The sequence below is a fragment of the Hemitrygon akajei genome, chromosome 5 (assembly GCF_048418815.1).
Source record: "Hemitrygon akajei chromosome 5, sHemAka1.3, whole genome shotgun sequence".
NCBI lineage: Eukaryota > Metazoa > Chordata > Chondrichthyes > Myliobatiformes > Dasyatidae > Hemitrygon > Hemitrygon akajei.
This window is the reverse complement of record NC_133128.1, coordinates 73,848,002-73,867,783: the sequence shown is the minus strand read 5'-3', so window position 1 is coordinate 73,867,783 and position 19,782 is coordinate 73,848,002. Positions and strand designations below refer to the sequence as shown.

General features: G+C 44.0%; 1 protein-coding gene across 8 annotated transcripts in view; it reads right to left on the bottom strand.

Annotated features, from left to right (window-relative positions):
* frmpd4 (FERM and PDZ domain containing 4) overlaps positions 1 to 19,782 on the bottom strand; it is a 785,950-nt gene that overhangs the window by 126,740 nt on the left and 639,428 nt on the right. For all 8 annotated transcript variants that reach the window (XM_073045767.1, XM_073045775.1, XM_073045768.1 and 5 more), the window contains 2 exons: positions 12,031 to 12,191; positions 10,649 to 10,751 (listed from right to left, as the gene is read on the bottom strand). In XM_073045767.1, coding sequence (XP_072901868.1) covers positions 10,649 to 10,751; positions 12,031 to 12,191 — 264 coding nt within the window. The remainder of the gene's footprint in view (positions 1 to 10,648; positions 10,752 to 12,030; positions 12,192 to 19,782) is intronic.

Genomic DNA, 19,782 nt, shown 5'->3' with positions numbered 1-19,782 from the left:
GTTGACTCTGTGGTTAAGAAGGCATACAGTACATTGACCTTCATCAACCGTGGGATTGAGTTTAGGAGCCGAGAGGTAATGTTGCAGCTATATAGGACCCTGGTCAGACCCCACTTGGAGTTCTGTGCTCAATTCTGGTCACCTCACTACAGGAAGGATGTGGAAAACATAGAAAGGGTGTGGAGGAGATTTACAAGGATGTTGCCTGGATTGGGGAGCATGCCTTATGAGAATAGGTCAAGGGAACTCGGCCTTTTCTCCTTGGAGCGAGGGAGGATGAGAGGTGACCTGATTGAGGTGTATAATATAATGAGAGGCATTGGTCGTGTGGAAAGGCAGAGGCTTTTTTCCCCAGGGCTGAAATGGCTAGCATTTCATAGTTTTAAGGTGCTTGGAAGTAGGTACAGAGGAGATATCAGGGGTAAGTTTTTACGCAGAGAATGGTTAGTGTGTGTAATGGGCTGCCGGCCCTGGTGGTGGAGGCGAATACAATAGGGTCTTTTAAGAGACTCCTGGATGGATACATGGAGCTTAGAAAAATAGAGGGCTATGGGTAAAGCCTAGGTAGTTCTAAGGAAAGGACATGTTCGGCACAAATTTGTGGGCCGAAGGGCCTGTATTGCGCTGTAGGTTTTCTATGTTTCTATGCTTCAACTTTCCTGATTGAAGCCATTGCCACGTTATTTTCACTTTAAATTCAGTGCATCTCTCACTGTTACTGTGCATTGAACTCATGCTTTTGTTACCATGTATGATGGCCTTCTTGTGCTCTTTAACGCTCACTGTTTTGTCACGTAACTGTTGGTGCAGTTCATGACATTCTCTGACATTCAGGTTCGTACTTGTTGCCTATTTGTTGTGTCTGTCCACAACTACATATCAATTAAATAAAAGCATGTACACAGGAGATGGCTTTTACTGGTGTATTTGGATTGGAGACAGAGACAGAGACAGAGAGAGAGAGACAGAGACAGAGAGGGACAGAGAGAGAGAGAGAGAGAGAGAGAGATGAGAACAATGCACATGTGCAAATAACAGATCAATACGTAGTGCTAAGAGTGTGGGTGTGGTCATTGCTTTAAAAGAAATAGACTCATACATTACAAGAATGCCCAGGGGTGGTACATCTGCATTGAACTGTAGGCTTGAGTCTTGAATAATTAATGCCATGGGTCGATATGCTTTATTTTTAAATGGCTGCAGCATTTAGCTCAACTCAGGGCCATTAATGCACCACCATATGGAACCGTGGATGATTTCCCAAATTATATCAGCAAAGTTCAAACCTCTTTGCAATAAGGAGTGTGCATGCACCCAGTTCATTGTTAACTGTGGTACAAGGTGGTGCACTGACTCCATGTCCTTTCCTAAGGTGCAGTATGTATCCTACTGAAGATCAATTCTAAAATCAAGGCAACCTTGCATCATCATCATAAATTTTACGGTGCTGATTATCATAATGATACTGTTACTGTTACTTGGGACATAACCTGCTCATTCTCACTCTAAAATTCCTGTTCAGTGTTTCCAAATTCCTCCGTGGCCTCATGCTCATTATCTTTGCACCCCTCCCCCCGCCACCCTGTTAAATACTTTATTTCTCCATATTCTCATGTCACCTTGGGCAGCACTGCCTTCACCTACCCAGACACAGTATACTAAAATTCCATCCCTGCCACTCCCCCGATCCTTTACAATACTCCTTAAAACACACCTCTCCATTAACGGTATTAGTCACCTGTCCTAACTCCTTCAATACTGAATGAGGTATTACAGGTTGAAACTCTGTTGTCCATCATCCTTTGGTGCCAATCCACAGAAAACTCTAATCACAGAAGTTGTCCCTTGTCTGAGCAGGAGAACTGATCTTTGATCTTTTTAAGTACAGGTCAGCCCCAGGTTGCAGCAGTGTGAACTGTTCGTAACACGATGAGTTTGCAAGTCTGAAATGTGATTGCCAATGGATTTCCCAGTTGGGAGAAGATGCCTGCAACACTGAGGCAGCAGGCAAATCCATACCACTGGTTCCCAGATACTTGAACATATGTCCAAGAAGCTGGGGAGGATCTGCTTAGACACTTTTTGGGTCATGTGTCTGCAAACTGAAGTTGCAGTAAATTAGAAACGTTGTTGGCTGAGATTCTGAAAGTGTATTTATTTATTAATGTATTTAGTGATACAGTGTGGAGTGGGCCCTTCTGGCCCTGCGAGCCACAGCACCCCAGCAACCACCAACAAACCCGATTAACCCTAACCCAGTCATGGCATAATTTACAATGACCTACCCAGTATGCCTTGGACTCTCAGAGTAAAGCGGAGAATCCGGAGAAAACCCACACATTCCACAAACGCACACAGAGACTCCTTACAGAATGACACCGGAATTGAACTCTGACCTCTGGGACATCTCAAACTGTAATAGTGTTGTGCTATTCCACAACACTAGTGTTGGCACCCATACTAGTTTTACTAGTAGTTTAATTAGCTGCAGATCAATACAGGTCTTAGCTATGTTTACAGTACTGTGCAAAAATCTTGAGCATACAGGGTGCCTAAGACTTTTGCACAGTACTGTAGATGCTAGAATTAGTAAATTACAGGTAGTCCCCGAGTTACGAATGTCCGACTTACGGACAACTCGTACTTATGAACCGAGGAAGCAGAATGCCATCGTACATTTTAAGTTGGATCCCGACGCCGTCCGCCATTTTAAGTCGTTGCCGTTAACACTGTGTTGAGTGTTTAACTTTGTATTTGGCTTAAAATTTTCTTAGTAAGATTCACCCTGACCCCCCCCCCCCCCCCCCCCGTTCCGGTCGGCTGGTGGCGCAGTGAGATCAGCGCCGGGCTAGAGAATGGGGGTTTCCGAGTTCGATCCAGTGACAGACTGCTCCCGTGCCGGGTTGATGTCGATCCAGTGACTCCCATACCATCCATGCCGGGTTGATATCGAGCTCGCAACTCGACCTCGTTAAAAAAAAACACTGCCACCTCCAGTTTAAATTCCCACGTGGAATATTGTAGAGGATCAAAAACCCAAACCCAGCACAGACCCCTCTTGTCCCATTCAACCTGTCTCAGTGCAGTGGTCGTTAGGACCCAGCGGGCCTCGGGAGCCGGCGGAGCTCGGGACCCGCTGCCCGCAGTGTTTCTGTTCCGTTGACAGTGTGCAGTGGTCCTTAAGACCCAGCGGACCTCGGGAGCCGGCGGAGGTTGGGACCCGACACCTGCAGTGTTTCTGTTCCATTGACGGGAAGCAATCGCAATTGAAAATAAAGTGGAAATAAAGCGTTTGGGAAGAGGTGAAATGCCATCGGTCATTAGAAAAGCGTTAGGCTACATTCGGTCAATGATCAGAATAATTTTAAAGGATAACAGATAAAGTGAGAATAATGGAGCATGTGAAAAGCCCTGCCCCGATGAAAGCTACAATTATTACTAATCAACGCAGTGGTTTAACTATTGGAATACATATGTTTCTTAAGTGTTTTATATGCACAGAAAGGTAAAATATATACTATATACTAAGACAAACGTTTGACTAACTGACGCTAAATAATACCGGATGTACTTGTTCCGACTTACCTACAAATCCGACTTAAATACTGACTCAGGAACGGAACTCGTACGAGACTTGAGGACTGTCTGTAGTATAGTCCTGTGCTATAGGCTCAAAACACACTGGATCATAGAAAATGCTGGACTACAGAACGCCAGACCTGAGAGTTTGACACATGACCTTTAACCTGTTAATGTTCCAGTGAATCTCCCTGTAATATTCAGCTGCTTAAGCTGCTACTCAGAAGCACATTTTTAGATTTGCAAGTGATTGAACTGGTAGATAATGTTGTTGGAGTTGCTACTTAAGTGCAAGGTGGCACTGTTTTGGATTCGCAGATATTCAGGATGCCATATGGGTACAGTTCTCAGCCAGGTAGTTAGCTGCCTTCAGTCTATTTAAACCACAGTAAACAAAAGGCTTTGCAAACTTGGGTGGGGACAATAGGTTCAGAGCCACTGTCAACTCAAATCCACTATTGCACCAAAATGAGTACAGAAACCAACATCACCTCCTGTGTGACGACAGAAGGCATAAGTGCCCTGGGGGATGAGACATCTGCTAGTGGCCCCGTGCCACCTATCCGTCCTATGTTGCAATCGCTTGCCGGAAAAGTTGATGCATCATCTTCCTCCAGTAGCCATGGTAACAAACAACAGTGACAGAGACAACCAGCTGAGCGCACACCAAAAAGGGGCATGTGAGCATTGAGTGATGGTGTAGCTGAGTGCACACAAGTGTATCAAATACTGTGCTGAGTGACCTGCTGTCCGAGGAACGTTTCATACAGTTTGCCAAGACCACAGCAAATGATGAAGGTTGGAGTGCAGATCCACCTTCTGTGCACATCAACAATGCAAGAAGCATTGTGGGCAGTTCTTCAGTGATTTGGATGGATATGCTAATATTCCCAACGAAGCACGCACAACCTGATTACACGTACATAACTACAAGAGATTCTGCTGATGCTGGAGCAACACAAACAAAATGCTGGAGGAACTCAGCAGGTCAGGCAGCATCCATGGACATGAACAAACTGCCGACGTTTCGGGCCGAAAACTTTCAGTTGTCTCCAGGTATTAAGTCTTTCTGTGATACCTTGACCTCTCACTAACACATCACCTTCCTAAGCAAAAAATAGATGCTGAAGATCCCCAACTCATGGATATAGTATGAAATTCAAAGTTCAGAAGCACAAGTGCAAAGAGAAGGTTTGAAAATTCTCAGGTCAAGGGGAGAAAATCATCAGTGTTGATAATATTCTGTCAGGTATCCTGAGTTACCTCCAAACGGTCAACAACCTTGTCATAGGATACCTCAATGACCCAGAAAGCTATGTTGGCTGGAGACAGGGCCTTGTAGGATCACCCAGGCCAAACATGTCGAAGTGTAGAGGCCAGACTAAGAGTGGTCCAGCAGTCCTCTAGGTTCAGTAATTCAGCTCGGGGCCAAGAACCCCGACTGGTCAAAAAATATATTGTTAGGGAAACTGCAAAGAGGAAAACCTTTTCAGCTACCCTGAATGCCAGCAGCATAATGGGCAATAAGTAAGGAAGTATCCGGATTCAGGTGCTCAGTCCGATAGTTTCATTTGAAGAAGTATTTCTTTTTTCATCACTTCATAATTGAACATCGTTTTGATTATACCTTCAAAACTAGTTCAGTACATTATCACTAGAGCATTGACAGTGTTGGTGCCTCAATGGGCTGAACTTGTGAAATTAAAGCAGTTAACTTGCTCCATTAAAGGACACTCCCAGGACAGCATGATCAGCTCTGTGCATGATCAAGTTACTTACCTTTCGACCTTTGGTCATAAAATTCTCTTCTGCTTTATTCCACTGCTGACATTAGCTATTCCAGGAATAATCAGCTTCTCCAGGGGTAAATAATCTGCAAATACTGGTATTATATGGTCAATTTGGCATTGGATGGGACAGGACCAAGAACAAGACAGCAGCATTTATTGGGAAGGAATAAATTTATAAAACATTCCTTTATCATGATTCTCTTCATGGATATCAGGAGGGTTGTTTGTTAAGCCAGTACATTTGCTGTGATTTGCTGATAGTCCTGTGGACAAGTTTTCAGAGGGGCAAGTCTCCCAGTTCCTGAGGTGGATTGGTAGGCAGAGAACCAACATAAGAAACCTGTCCCCTACGTACCAGGTCAGTGTTGTCCCGGAAGTCACAGCATGTGGGAATGTTTTCCACTCTAAGGAGCGTCAGAAATGGTGATTTAAAGAAATGATTCACCAAGCAATTCCCTGAATGAACGTGCAGCAATGAGCATATACAACAGCTCTGATACAGTCAATGGGTAATAAAAATTATGTTCTCTCGGTAGGCTCTTGCATGAATGTTAAAATAGATTTTTAAGAAGTGATAAGGGTTATATACTGTGGAAATTTCAGTGCCTTCTGTCCTCAAAATGAGCTTTTAATCATTTTAGACATGGTTGTCATTGCTGATATTTTATGAACAAATTAAACAAGAAAACATCTTGTGGAATTGTCACAGATTCATTGCTTTTTTTGGTTTCCAAGTGAAGTTGCATTAAAAGAACATGGGAGATTCATGTGAAGAAGTGTAGTGAGGATAAAATCCTTTACTGCGCATACAAGGGTTGATGGTTTAGGCGGCAGTCCAGGCATTTTGCATTTGTCTTGAGCTAGAGCTCTTCTTCTCACTGCTTCTTCTGTTGCTCTCTTTTGCTGTAGATGACTTTCATGCTCCATTGTATCACCCACTCCATCTTGCTTCATCACCCAGTCGCTGGAAGGACTGCAGTGTTCTGAGAGACAACATCAGCAACAGAAATAGAGATGGTATTTCAAGTGTGGACATGGCCTACAGAGGACCCAAAGGTTCCTTTCAGCATCATTATTGCTTACTGAATTTCGATTTTCCTTCACTAATGAGAGTCATTGCATCTCTGAATAGATGCATAAATGATCCCGCAAAGCCAATGGGCAAGGGAAAAGGGATAACCTTTGTTCCCAGGAGAGAGTGCGAGGACTGTGCTAAACTCTTAAACATAAAACCATAAGACGTAGGAGCAGAATTAGGCCATTCAGCCCATCAAGTCTGCTCCAGCATTTCATCATGGCTGATTCCAGATCCCATTCAACCCCGTACAACTGCCCTCTCACCATATCCCTCAATGACCTGACAAATCAGAAATCCTACCAATTTCCACATTAAATATACCCATGGACTTGGCCTCCACTGGAGTCTGTGGCAGAGCATTCCACAGATTCACCACTCTTTGGCTAAAAAAATCCTTTTTATTTCTGTTCTAAAAGGTTGCCCCTCAATGTTGAAGCTGTGCCCTCTAGTTCTAGAAACCCCCACCATGGGAGACATCCTCTCCACATCCACCCTATGTTGCCCTTTCAACATTCAATAGGTTTCAATGAGATCCCCATGCATTCTTCTAACTTGCAGTGAGTACAGGACCAAAGTTGCTAAAATTCTTCATACATTAACCCTTTCATTCCCAGAATCATCCTCATGACCCTCCTCTGGACTATCTCCAATGACAATACATCCTTTCTGAGGTAAGGGGCCCAAAGCTGTTGACAATGCTCCAAGTGTGGGATGACTAATGTTGTATAAAGCTTTAGCATTATCTCTTTGTTTTAATATTCTATTCCCCTTGAAATAAATGCCAGCATTGCATTTGCCTTCTTTACCACAGGCTCAACCTGTGAATGAACCTTCTGGGAGTCTGGGCCGAGGACTCCTAAATCCCTTTGCACCTTTGATGTTTGAATTTCCCCCCCATTTAGATAATAGTCCACACTATTGTTCCTTTTACCAAAATGCATTATTATATGTTTCCCAACTGTGTATTCCATCTTCCAGTTGTTTGCCCATTCTTCCAATTTGTCTAAGTCCTGCTGCAATTGCATTGCTTTCTCAGCACTACCAACCCCTCCATCTATCTTCATGTCATCCGTAAACTTTGCTACAAAGCCATCAATTCCATTATCTAAATCATTGACAAACAATGTGAAAAGTAGCAGTCCCAATACTGAGCCCTGAGGAACACCACTAGACACTGGCAGCCAACCAGAAGAGGTCCCCTTTATTCCTACTCACTGCCTCCTGCCTATCAGCCATTCCTCTATACCTGCCCATATCTTTCCTGTAACACTATAGGATTTTATCTTGTTAAGCAGCCTCATGTGAGGCACCTTATCAAATGCCTTCTGACAATTTAAGTAAAGGACATCCACTGCCTCTCCTTTGTCCACCTGACTTGTTACTTCCTAACAGAATTCTAACAGATTTGTCAGGCAAGATTTCTCTTCATAGAAACCATGCTGACTTTGACTTATTTTATCATTGGTCTCCTTAATAATGGACTCCAACAATTTCCCAATCACTGAGGTTAGGCTAACTGGCCTATAATGTTCTCTCTTTTGTCTTCCTCCCTTATTAAAGAGTGGAGTGATATTTGCAATCTTCCAGTCCTCCGGGACCATGCCAGAATCAAGTGATTTTTGAAAGATCATGACCAATGCATTCACTGTCCTCTGGCATACAGCTATTGTATTCCACAGTAAAGATTGAAGCAATGTACTTATTAAGTTTATCTGCCATTTCTTTGTCCCCCATTACTACCTCACCAACATCATTTTCCAGTGGTCCAATATCAACACTCACCTCCCTTTTACTTTTGTTGTAACTGAAAAAAACTTTTTTTATTTGCCTTTTGTTTGATGTTAAAAGCTTCCCACTCACTTTTGCTACCTTAGGTGCAGTCTTACCTTATATGGCTTTTATGCCTCTTACCTCATAAGCTACCTTATATAGCTTTTATGCAGTCCTTAACTTCCCCCGTCAGTCATGGTTGCCTACCACTGCCATTTAAGAACAACTTCTTCTGTGGGACATATCTATCCTGCGCCTTGTGAACTACTTCCAGAAACTTCAGCCATCTCTGCCCTGCCGTCATCCCCACAAGTATCACCCTCCAATCCATCTGGGCAAGCTCCTCTCTCATGCCTCTGCAATTGCATTGTGATACTGATACATCTGACTAATGCTTTTCCCTCTCAGATTGCACTATGATCGCTGTCTCCTAAGGGTTCCTGTATGTTAAGCTGATTAAGCTGGGTTACTACACAACACCCAATCTAAGAGAGCCTTTACTCTAGTAAGCTCGAGCACAAGCTGCTCTAAAACGCCATCTCATAGGCATTCAGCAAATTCCCTCTTCTGTGATCCAACACCACTGTGATTTTTGCAATCACCTTGCATATTGAAGTCCTCAAATAAAATTGTGACATTACACTTATTACATGCCCTTTCCAGCTCCATTTTCAATCTCAACTGCATAGCTTGGCTGCTCATGGCATCAAAGCTTGACTGTTGTAGTGTAAATGAACTATGATATTATAATATTGAGGTCAACTGCAGAATGACAAGGGGGAGATGCTTCCTTTTGTGTGATAATGGTAGTCTGAATGGATAGAACAGTGTGCGAGCAACTTTCTTTTCCCCTTCCGCAGAAAAACAAATTGGTGTTTGGTGTTCACTAATGTTTTTCTGTGTGTGTGTGGGGGGGGGTTATTTGAATTTTTTTGTGTGGGGGAGTGGGTTGATAGTTTTTTTCTTTGAAAGAACTCCATGGTTTTCTTTATTTCATGGCTATCTAGAGAAGACAGATCTCAGAGTTGTATCTGCATACGTACTTTGATAATAAATGAACCTTTGAACCTCTTGAACCTAAGGCACCAAAAACATTCGGAAGCATGGCTACACTGAAGCTAGCTCAAGTTGATTAAGTGCCAAAAGCAAATCATTAGTCATTTACTGAGCAGTATTAGAAAATTAAAAATACTGGATCTCCAGAGTCTTTTGGATTAAATAACAATACAGCATCTGTGCTCCAAGTTACTGGATATGCTGTTCTCACAACAATCTTTCATTCCATATTTTATCAGCTGTCCTTCTCTCTTTCCCCTACTTAAACAGGCTTACTTACAAAGTGAAGAAATGGCCGATATGTCAAGAAAGAAGCTCCACTATTTAGATGCTTGCAATAATTAACTGGGTAATTAGCATTTCAGATTATGTTAATACTGTGATGGTTTACTGATTATTTCTAAGGGTCTGCATGAAGCACAATCATCTACTCTTTGGTTTGATATCTGCTACCTCAGTTTTACTGAGTTCCTGAAGGTTTCAAAGGTACACTTAATGTCAGAGAAATGGATACAATATACATCTTGAAATTCTTTTTCTTTGCAACAATCCACAAAAATAGAGGAGTGCCCCAAAGAATGAATGACAGTTAAATGTTAGAATCCCAAAGCTCTCCCAGCTCCCCCTCGCATGCATTAGGAACAGCAAAGCAACGACCCCCCCTCCACCAGCAAAAAAAAACATTTGTACCCTTCACCAAGCACTCAAGCGTGCAACAAAGCATCAATAAAGACACAGACTTGCAGTACCCCGGTTGATATATAGTAGGTGGTTAGTAACTAAGGTCATTATATTGGTGATCAGAGTGTCTTTTAGTCATTCAAGAACTCAATAGTTACATCTGCACATTCATGTAGATTCTGTGGAGACAGGCATTAAAGACAATATCTGGGTTGGAGAGTTTCACTAACATGCAACTTAGAAACTGACCTACAATGCAAAGAATCACTTCTGCAGCATTGTAGTTTCTCTGTGACTCATGAAGGATGGCAGGTAAGAGGCCTTATTGTGTACCATTCCCCTTCAGCAAGGAGCTTTTGCTCTTCAATAGCTAGGGCAGTTATTTCAGAATATGGTGCAGTAAAGAATAAATTTTCAACTAACGAATGCTTGTGTGCCAGCAACTGATCTTTGATAAATTATGATACAGGCAAGTCACTATTTTTAGGCATGAATAGTCGAATAATTTGGCTATTCAAGTCAGCCACTGAAAGTAATAAAGATAAACTTCATTATTTATTCCAGACCTATCTCTGCTTCCACCTATCAACACACAAATGTGTCAATCTCATACAGCAGTGCGAATCCCCTGTCATCATTTCCTGATTTTGGTTGGCTAACGATCAGTGTCCATATGTAAATAAAAAGCCATTACCTTACAAGGTCGATGACTCTCTCCCTGGGAGCTGTGTTGACAGGTTCGTCATTTATCTTTATTATTTGGTCTCCCGGTATCAGCTTGCCTTCAGATGGCCCACCTGTAAGAAAGTGTTAGATGTGACAAGAGCCTTTAATGTCACATGAGCTGCATTATCCATTGATTTCGAAAACAGCAGCTTGTTAAAGTGCCATAACTTAAGTCAGCCCTGGCTTTCCTTGACATTTTGTACTTCATTTTATTATTCATTGCACTGGCCAGAAATACCAAGTGGTAGAACTTTGTGACCATCTCCCAGTTCTAGAAGCATTATTGCTAGGTCTTGGGGGAAGGCTAGGCAAAGTATTCAACAGTAAAACTATAATGACACCCAAGTTAATACCACCCTATTCACTTGTCTTTGCCTCGTTAACCACATCATTTGATTGACAGAAGGATCAGAGGAGATAAGGCTTGCTTATATCATTTAATTTACCAAAGTGTGCTACTGATGAAAACAGGGACTAAAGCTAATGCAATGGACTAAAGGATTAGAGAAAATTAATTGGAGAATATAAGCTTCATTGTTTATACTCCGAGCAATACACACAAAATGCTGGGGAAACTCAGCAGGCCAGGCAGCATCTATGGAAAAGAGTAAGTAGTCGATGTTTCGGGAGGAGGGCAGGTATAGCACTTGTTCCTACACTTCCTCCCTCACCACCACTCAGGGCCCCAAACAGTCCTTCCAGGTGAGGTGACACTTCACCTGTGAGTCTGTTGGGGTTAACTACTATGTTCGGGTCTCCTGATGTAGCCTTCTTTATATTGGTGACACCCAACGTAGATTATGAGACCGCTTCACTAAGCACCCTCGCTCCATCTGCCAGAAAAAGCAGGATCTCCCGGTGGCCACCCATTTTAATTTCACTACTCATTTCTGACATGTCAGCCCATGTCCTTCTCTACTGTTGCGAGGAGGCCACACTCAGGTTGGAGGAGCAACACCTTATATTCCGTCTGGGTAGCCTCCAAACTGATGGCATGAATATCAATTTCTCAAACTTACAGAAATGCCTCTCCCCTTCACCATTCCTGATTCCCATTTCCCTCTCTCACCTTATCACCTCTCTCTGGTGCTCCTACCCCACTTTTCTTTCTTCCATGGCCTTTTGCCCTCTCCTATCAGACTCACCCTTCTCCAGGCCTTTATCTCTTTCACCAATCAACTTCCCAGCTCTTTACTTCACCCCTCCCCCTCCCAGTTTCACCTATCACCCTGTGTATCTTCTTCCCTCTCCTCCTCATCTTTTTCTGCAGGCCTGATGAAGGGTCTTGGACTGGAACATCAACTGAGCTCCCCCAGCGTTTCGTGTGTTTTGCTTTGTTTATCTCCTTACCTGGTGTCACAGAGCGCACAACAACTGGCTTCTCACTGCCCGCAACAAAGCCAAAGCCCAGCACTGGATCCCGCTTCATCTCGATCCTCCGAGAGGTTGGCTGTACAACCTGGCTTCCCTCGAGTCGAGGGTCTTCAAAGCTCGTTGACTGGGTCACATGGCTGGAAGAGAACACAAGGAGAGGATTCTTTTTGGTTGCTGCAGCTTTTCTGAGAGTTGATCATTAGCATTGTGATATTAATACAGTGATTAAGATGATGGCATGACAGTCCATTCCAAACCCAAGCTAGAATTCTCATAACCCAGTTCTTACTGATGTTGATATGCTTGAGCTTAAAACACCAAGTTTGATCTAGAACAGAATGCCAGCACTGAATTACAAAGAAAATCATTCTGGCCTGGACAAATTACTGAACCAGGTTGACATGGAACAGCCCAACCCATCTATTTTATTCCAATATAAGAATTATTTTAACCAGGTCCGACATTTCAACATGAACACAAGAGATTCTGCAGATGCTGGAAATGCAGAGTAGCAGCACATACAAACACACTCCTCAACTACAACCAACTACAAGGAAGAACTCAGGGCAGAAATAGCCATTCACCACCAAGCTTACTCTCCCATTCGTCAAGATCACAGCTGATCTGCCTCTGCTCCATTCACCTGCCTGAAACTCATTTCCTTATTGTCTACCTGCACTATACTTCCTCTGTGATGTCATCACTATTCTGTTATAGTTTTCTCTTGTTATGTCTTGATGTACTGATTTGATTTAATGATCAGTATGGACACCATACAAAACAATGGTTTTTCCCTGTACACGCATCAATAAGAAACCAGTTTGATAACTTAGGCAGAAGTTGCCTGGAGCCTGTCCAATGCACATTCTGAACAGGGCCAATGGTTGGGAAGTGGCCCCACCATGTGTCTCAAATGACAGCAGGACCCACAGGAATAGAATCTGTAAAGCCATGTAGAGGGGAAAATCAGATGCACAACCAAATTTTAATGTTTTCCATTGGGTTGGAATGAGTTTGGTGACTACTTTCTTTTTTGGCCTTGGGCCAGAGGGTGGAGTGCCGCTACGTTCTGTCCACACATAGAACCATAGAACACTACAGCACAGTACAGGCCCTTCAGCCCTCCATGTTGTGCCAACCTATATAATCCTTAAAAAAATGTACTAAACCCACACTACCCCATAGCCCTCCATTTTTCTTTCATCTATGTGCCTGTCCAAGAGGCTCTTAAATAATGTTTTAGCCTCCACCACCATCCCTGGCAAGTCTTTCCAGGCACTCACAACCCTCTGTGTAAAAAACTTACCCCTGATGTCTCCCCTAAACTTCCCTCCCTTAATTTTGTACATATGCCCTCTGGTGTTTGCTATTGGTGCCCTGGGAAACAGGTACTGACTATCCACCCTGTCTATGCCTCTCATAACCTTGTAGACCTCTATCAAGTCCCCTCTCATTCTTCTACACTCCAAAGAGAAAAGTCCCAGCTCTGCTAACCTTGCTTCATATGACTTGTTCTCCAAACCAGGCCACATCCTGGTAAGTCTCCTCTGCACCCTCTCCATAGCTTCCACATCCTTCCTATAATGAGGTGACCAGAATTGAACACAATACTTTAAGTGCGGTCTCACCAGAGATTTGTAGAGTTGCAACATGACCTCTCTACTCTTGAAATCAATCCCCCTGTTAATGAAGTCTAGCATACCATAGGCCTTCTTAACTACCCTATCAACCTGTGCAGTGACCTTGAGGGATGTATGGATTTGAACCCCAAGGTCCCTTTGTTCATCCACACTCTTAAGTAACTGACCATTAATCCTGTACTCAGTCTTCTGGTTTGTCCTTCCAAAATGCATCACCTCACACTTGTCCGGATTGAACTCCAGGCAAAATACTTTCCTTCCACAACTACCCTCTGCTTTCTTCCTTCAAGCCAATTTTTTATCCAAACAGCCAATGTTCCACTTATCCCATGCCTCATGACTTTCTGGATGAGTCTCTCATGAGGGACCTTGTCAAATGCTTTGCTAAAGTCCATGTAGACCACATCCATTGCCCTACCCTCATCAATTTCTTTTGTTACCTCTTCAAAAAACTCAATCAGGCTCGTGAGGCATGATCTTCCCTTCACAAAGACATGTTGACTATTCATGAGCAGACTGTACTTCTCCAAATGCTCGTAGATCCTATCCTTAAGAATCCTTTCCAGTAGTTTGCATACCACCGCCGTAAGACTCACCGGTCTATAGTACCCAGGTTTCTCCCTATTACCTTTTTTAAACAAGGGAACTACATTTGCCATTCTCCAGTCCTCCGGCACTTCCCCTGCAGTCAAAGAGGATTCAAAGATCATAGCTAATGCTCCTGCGATCTCTTCTCTTAATTCCCACAACAACCTGGGGTGTATCATATCCAGCCCTGGGGATTTATCGATCTTAATGTCTTTAAGAAGATCCAGCACTTCTTCTTCCTTAATCTCCACACTGTCCAGCACACAGGCCCGCTCTACTTCAACCTCATCCTGATCAAGATCCTTTTCACTTGTGAATACTGAAGCAAAGTATTCATTTAGGACCTCCCCAACCTTCTCCGCTTCCAGGCACATGTTGCCCTCTTTATCCTTTAGCGGTCCCACATTCGTTCTCGTCATCCTCCTATTCTTCACATACGCATAGAACACCTTGGGGTTCTCCTTAATCCTACATGCCAAGGCCTTCTCATGCCCCCTTCGAGCTCTCCTAAGTCCTTTCTTTAGCTCCTTCCTGGCTACCCTATATTTCATATGAGCCCCTCCTGCTTCCTGCTTCTTATATCTAACATATGCTTCCTTTTTCCTCTTGACGAGTTGCCTCACATGTTTTGTCAGCCACAGTTCCCTTTTCCTACCATTTTTTTCCTTGCCTTAGTGGGACAAACCTATCCTGAACCCAGCTCAAGTGGTCCCTAAACTTCTCCCACATTACTTCTGTGCTTTCCCCTTTGAACATCTGTTTCCAATTTACTCTCACTAGTTCCTGCCTCATCCCTTCAAAGTTAGCCCTTCCCCAGTTAAGCACTTTACCATTTCATCTGATTTTATCCCTTTCCATAGCTATGCTGAAGCTAAGGGAGTTGTGGTCACACTCACCAAAATGCTCCCCCACCAAGAGGTCTGTCACCTGACCAGGTTCATTACCCAGAACTAGATCCATTATAGCCTCTCCTCTCGTCGGCTGGTCCACATACTGTCAGGAATCCTTCTTGAACACACCTGACAAATTCAGCCCCATCTATCCCCTTGCACTCAGGAGGTACAAGTCAATATGAGGGAAGTTGAAATCTCCCATAACTACTACCCTGTATTTCCTGCACCATTCTAAAATCTGCCTGCTTATCTGCTCCTCGGTGTCCCAAGGGCTATTTGGGGGCCTATAGACTACTCCCAGCACAGTGATTGATCCCTTCCTATTTCTGACTTCCACCCAGACTGACTCCATGGACACTCCTTCTGCAGCGTTCTCCCTTTCTATAGCCATGATACTATCCCTGACCAGCAATGCCACTCCACCCCCTTTTCTACCTCCCATCCTATTCCTTTTAAAACACCTGAACCCCGGGACCTGCATCATCCAATCCTGCCCTTCTTCCAACCAAGTTTCAGTAATGGCCACAACATCGTAGTTCCACGTACTAATCCATGCTCTAAGGTCATCCTCCTTGTTCCTAATACTCCTAGCATTGAAATAGACACATTTCAACCCCTTTAACTGGCTGCAATTATGTTTTGTTCCTGCCTGTCCTTCCTCATCAACTCAGAACTCTTGGCATCACGCCCTTGTCCTTCTACCTTAATCCCTGCACTCACATTCTGATTCCCACCCCCCTGCCAAACTAGTTTAAACCCTTCCCAAAAGCTCTATCAAACCTGCCCACCAGGATATTGGTCCCCCTGGGATTCAAGTGCAACCCGTACTTTTTGTACAGGTCACACTCGCCCCAAAAGAGGTCCCAATGATCCAGAAATCTGAATCCCTGCCCCCTGCTCCAATCCCTCAGCCATACATTTATCCTCCACCTCATTCTATTCCTATTCTCATTGTCGTGTGGCACAGGCAGTAGTCCCGAGATTACTACCTTTGAGGTCCTGCTTTTCAACTTCCTTCCTAACTCCCTGTAGTCTTCTTTCAGGACCTCTTTCCTTTTCCTACCTATGTCATTAGTACCTATATGTACCATGACCTCTGGCTGTTCTCCCTCCCACTGCAGGTTATCTTGGACGCGATCAGAAACATCCCGGACCCTGGCACCTGGGAGGCAAACTACCATCCGAGTTTCTTTCCTGCATCCACGGAATCGCCTGTCTGAACCCCTGACTATAAAGTCCCCTATCACTATTGCCTTCCTCTTCCTTTCCCTACCCTTCTGAGCCACAGGGCCAGACTCTGTGCCAGAGGCACAACCACTGTCGCTTCTCCCAGGTAGGCTGTCCCCTCCCAACAGTACTCAAACAGGAGTACTTATTGTCAAGGGGTACAGCTACAGGGGTACTCTCTAGTACCTGACTCTTCCCCTTCCCCGCTCCTGACTGTGACCCACTTGTCTGTCTCCAGTGGCCCTGGAGTGACCACCTGTCTGTAACTCCTCTCTATCACCTCCTCACTCTCCCTGACCAGATGAAGTTCATCGAGCTGCAGCTCCAGTTCCCTAACCCGGTCCCTTAGGAGTTGCATCTCGATGCACCGGGTGCAGATGTATTGCAGGGGTGAATAGGCACAGGAAGCCCCTGTGATTCCATAAGATGGCCCTGATGGGGTATAGGCACCCCCCCCACCCCCAGCTCTCTGTCTATTAGGGTTCCACACCGCTTGCAAAGCCAGACATTTGCTCTTGTGACATGGTCAGCCAAGTAATAAGACCAAGCATACAATGGAAATGCATCTAAAATGTCTGTAATAATGCAAAATTTGGACAGTTCTTGAAACTGTATCTCCAAGCCCTCGACTGCTCCTACACAGCACGTTGCAGAAAGGTAGGAGATGAATCCAGATCATTACAATGGGGATGCAATCACTACTAACGAGGCTTATCTTGCCCTGATCCTGGCCTGGATACACCTGAAAACTGATGGAACGTTTACTGTCATCAGTTGGTCTGATCGTTTGCAGAAGACTTTGGAACTTGTGTTGTCAACAAGCTCATCCCCTGAATGTCTGCATTTTGCAGTTTTTTCCCCCTCAGCCACTGTTCAACAACTATTGTAGAGGACTGGAATCAGTAATATCACATTACCATTAACACTCCAGTGAAAGAAAAGCTCTTTAACTATTCTTGCATACAAGAAAAAGAAGGAAGGTGAAGTCCCTCAATGCTAGAAAGCAATTTTCACCAACACTCTTGTCACTTTACACTACTAACTCAATCCAGACACACAATTGTCACTGTCAGTGTCTTAACAGGCAACCTCGGTTCAGCAGTGTGTCATGCAGCCAGTATATTAAATTCTGTTCCCTTCCTGTCAGAGAAGGTCCAGGAATTAGCTGCCCAGATGGTCAGTGACGACCAGTGAAGCATCCTGTGCAGTCATATTGTGTGGTTGCAACCTGTTCCTGTTGTTGCCTATGGTGACCTACACCTGAGGCCCGTTGCCTTATACATATTGCTGGTTTTATTACACATGATCTGCGTTAACCTGAGCAACAGGAGTCAATTAGACAGAAATGCCAATGGTACTTATTTATTTATTCACCTATCTATCTATTTAGTTAGGGATACTGCTTGGAATAGATCCTTTCGAGGCCCTTCGAGCCTTTCCACCTGCAACTCCCAATTTAACCCTAGCCCAATCACAGGACAATTTACAATGAGCAATTAACCTACCGACAGTGGGAGGAAACCAGAGCACCTGGAGAAAATCCATGCATTGCACAGGGAGGATTTACCAACTCATTACAGCTGGTGCCGGGATTGAACTCTGAACTCCGACACCCCGAGATAACATTGTGCTGACTGTTACGCTACCATGGTGCCCAATTGTGATTACTTCATGCTGCTATCATCCGCATGACATTGTTGGAGCTTCGCATGGCTTTTGTTTCCTCCACCTGGACATTGAGGAACAGATATGTAATCAGATTAAAGAAATGTGTAAAAATAATAGGGCTGTTGTCATGGGGGATTTCAATCTCCCTAATATAAACTGGGACCTTCTTAGTGCAAGGGGTTTAGATGGGGCAGAATTTGTTAAATGTATCCAGGAAGGTTTCTTACATCAATATATGGACAACCTAATGAGAGGGGGAGCTGTACTGAGCTGGTGTTGGGTAATGAGACTGGCCAGGTGACCCACCTTTCAGTGGGTGAGCAGTTAGAGAACAGTGACCACAACTCCTTAACTCTCAGAATAGCTATAGATAAAGATAGTCCTTGCTGGAGAGTTGTATATTGGAGTAGGGCAAATTACGAGGGCATTAGGTAGGAACTAAGAAACGTTAATTGGGAACACCCTTTCTCTGGCAAGTCCATAGCAGACAGGTGGAGGGTGTTTAAAGATAAACTGCATAGTGCACAGGAAAGGTATGTTCCTGTTAGAAGGATGAACAGGGATGGAAACATGAGAGAAACTTGGATATCCAGAGTGGTGATTGTGGTGAACTACATATACCTGTCTGGACATGCCCCCCCCCCCCCCCCGCTGACTGCTCCTGTGGCTCCTCCCACAGACCCCTGTATAAAGGCAATTGGAGGCACTGCTCCTCCCTCAGTCTCCAGGATGTTGTGTGATGGTCTCTTGCTGCTGACTGCTCTCTTCCAGCTAATAAAAGCCCATCTCTCGCCTCATGTCTCCAAGAGTTATTGATGGTGTATCAATGATGAATTTAACCAAAAAGAAAAAGGAAAAGTATGTAAAGCTTTGGAAGTCAGGATCAAATGAAGCATGTGAAGAGTATAAAGAAACCAGAAAAGAACTAAAGGAGGGAATTAGGAAGGCCAGGAGGGGCATGAAAAGTTCTTGGCAAGCAGGATTAAGGTGAATCACATGGTATCCTTTACATACATCAAGAGCAAGAGGATAACGAGGGAGAGGGTGGGACAACTCAAGGGTAAAGGGGCGAATATTTGCTTGGATGCAAAGAATGTGAGTGAAGTACTTTATAAATACTCTCCTTCAGTATCTACCAAGGAAAAGGATATGGAGGACCAGGAGATCAGTGCCGAGTGTATAAATATGTCAGGGCATTTAGAGATCAAGGAGGAGGAAGTGTTGGCTCTCCTAATGAGTATTAAGGTGGATGTCCCCAGGACCCGATGGGATTTACACCAGTTTATTGATAGGGGCATATAATGAGATTGCTGGGGCCTTGACCAGTGTCTTTGTGTCCTCTCTAGCCATAGGTGAGGTTCCAGAGGACTGGCAAATGGCTAACACTGTACCTCTATTTAAGAAGAGAACAAGGGAAAATCATGGGAACTATAGACTGGTGAGTCTCATATCAGCTGTAGGGCAATTGCTGGAGAAAATTCTGAGGGATAGGATATATGAGCATTTGGAAACACTATGTCTAATTCGGGAGCGCAAGCATGGCTTTGTGAGTGGCAGGTCGTGTCTCACCAAATTGATTGAGGTATTTGACAAGGTGACGAGAATGATGAGGGTAAGGCAGTGGATGTTGCTACATGGATTTTAGTAAGGCGCTTGACAAAGTTCCTCATGGAGGCTCATACAGAAGATTAAGATGCATGGGATCCACGGCG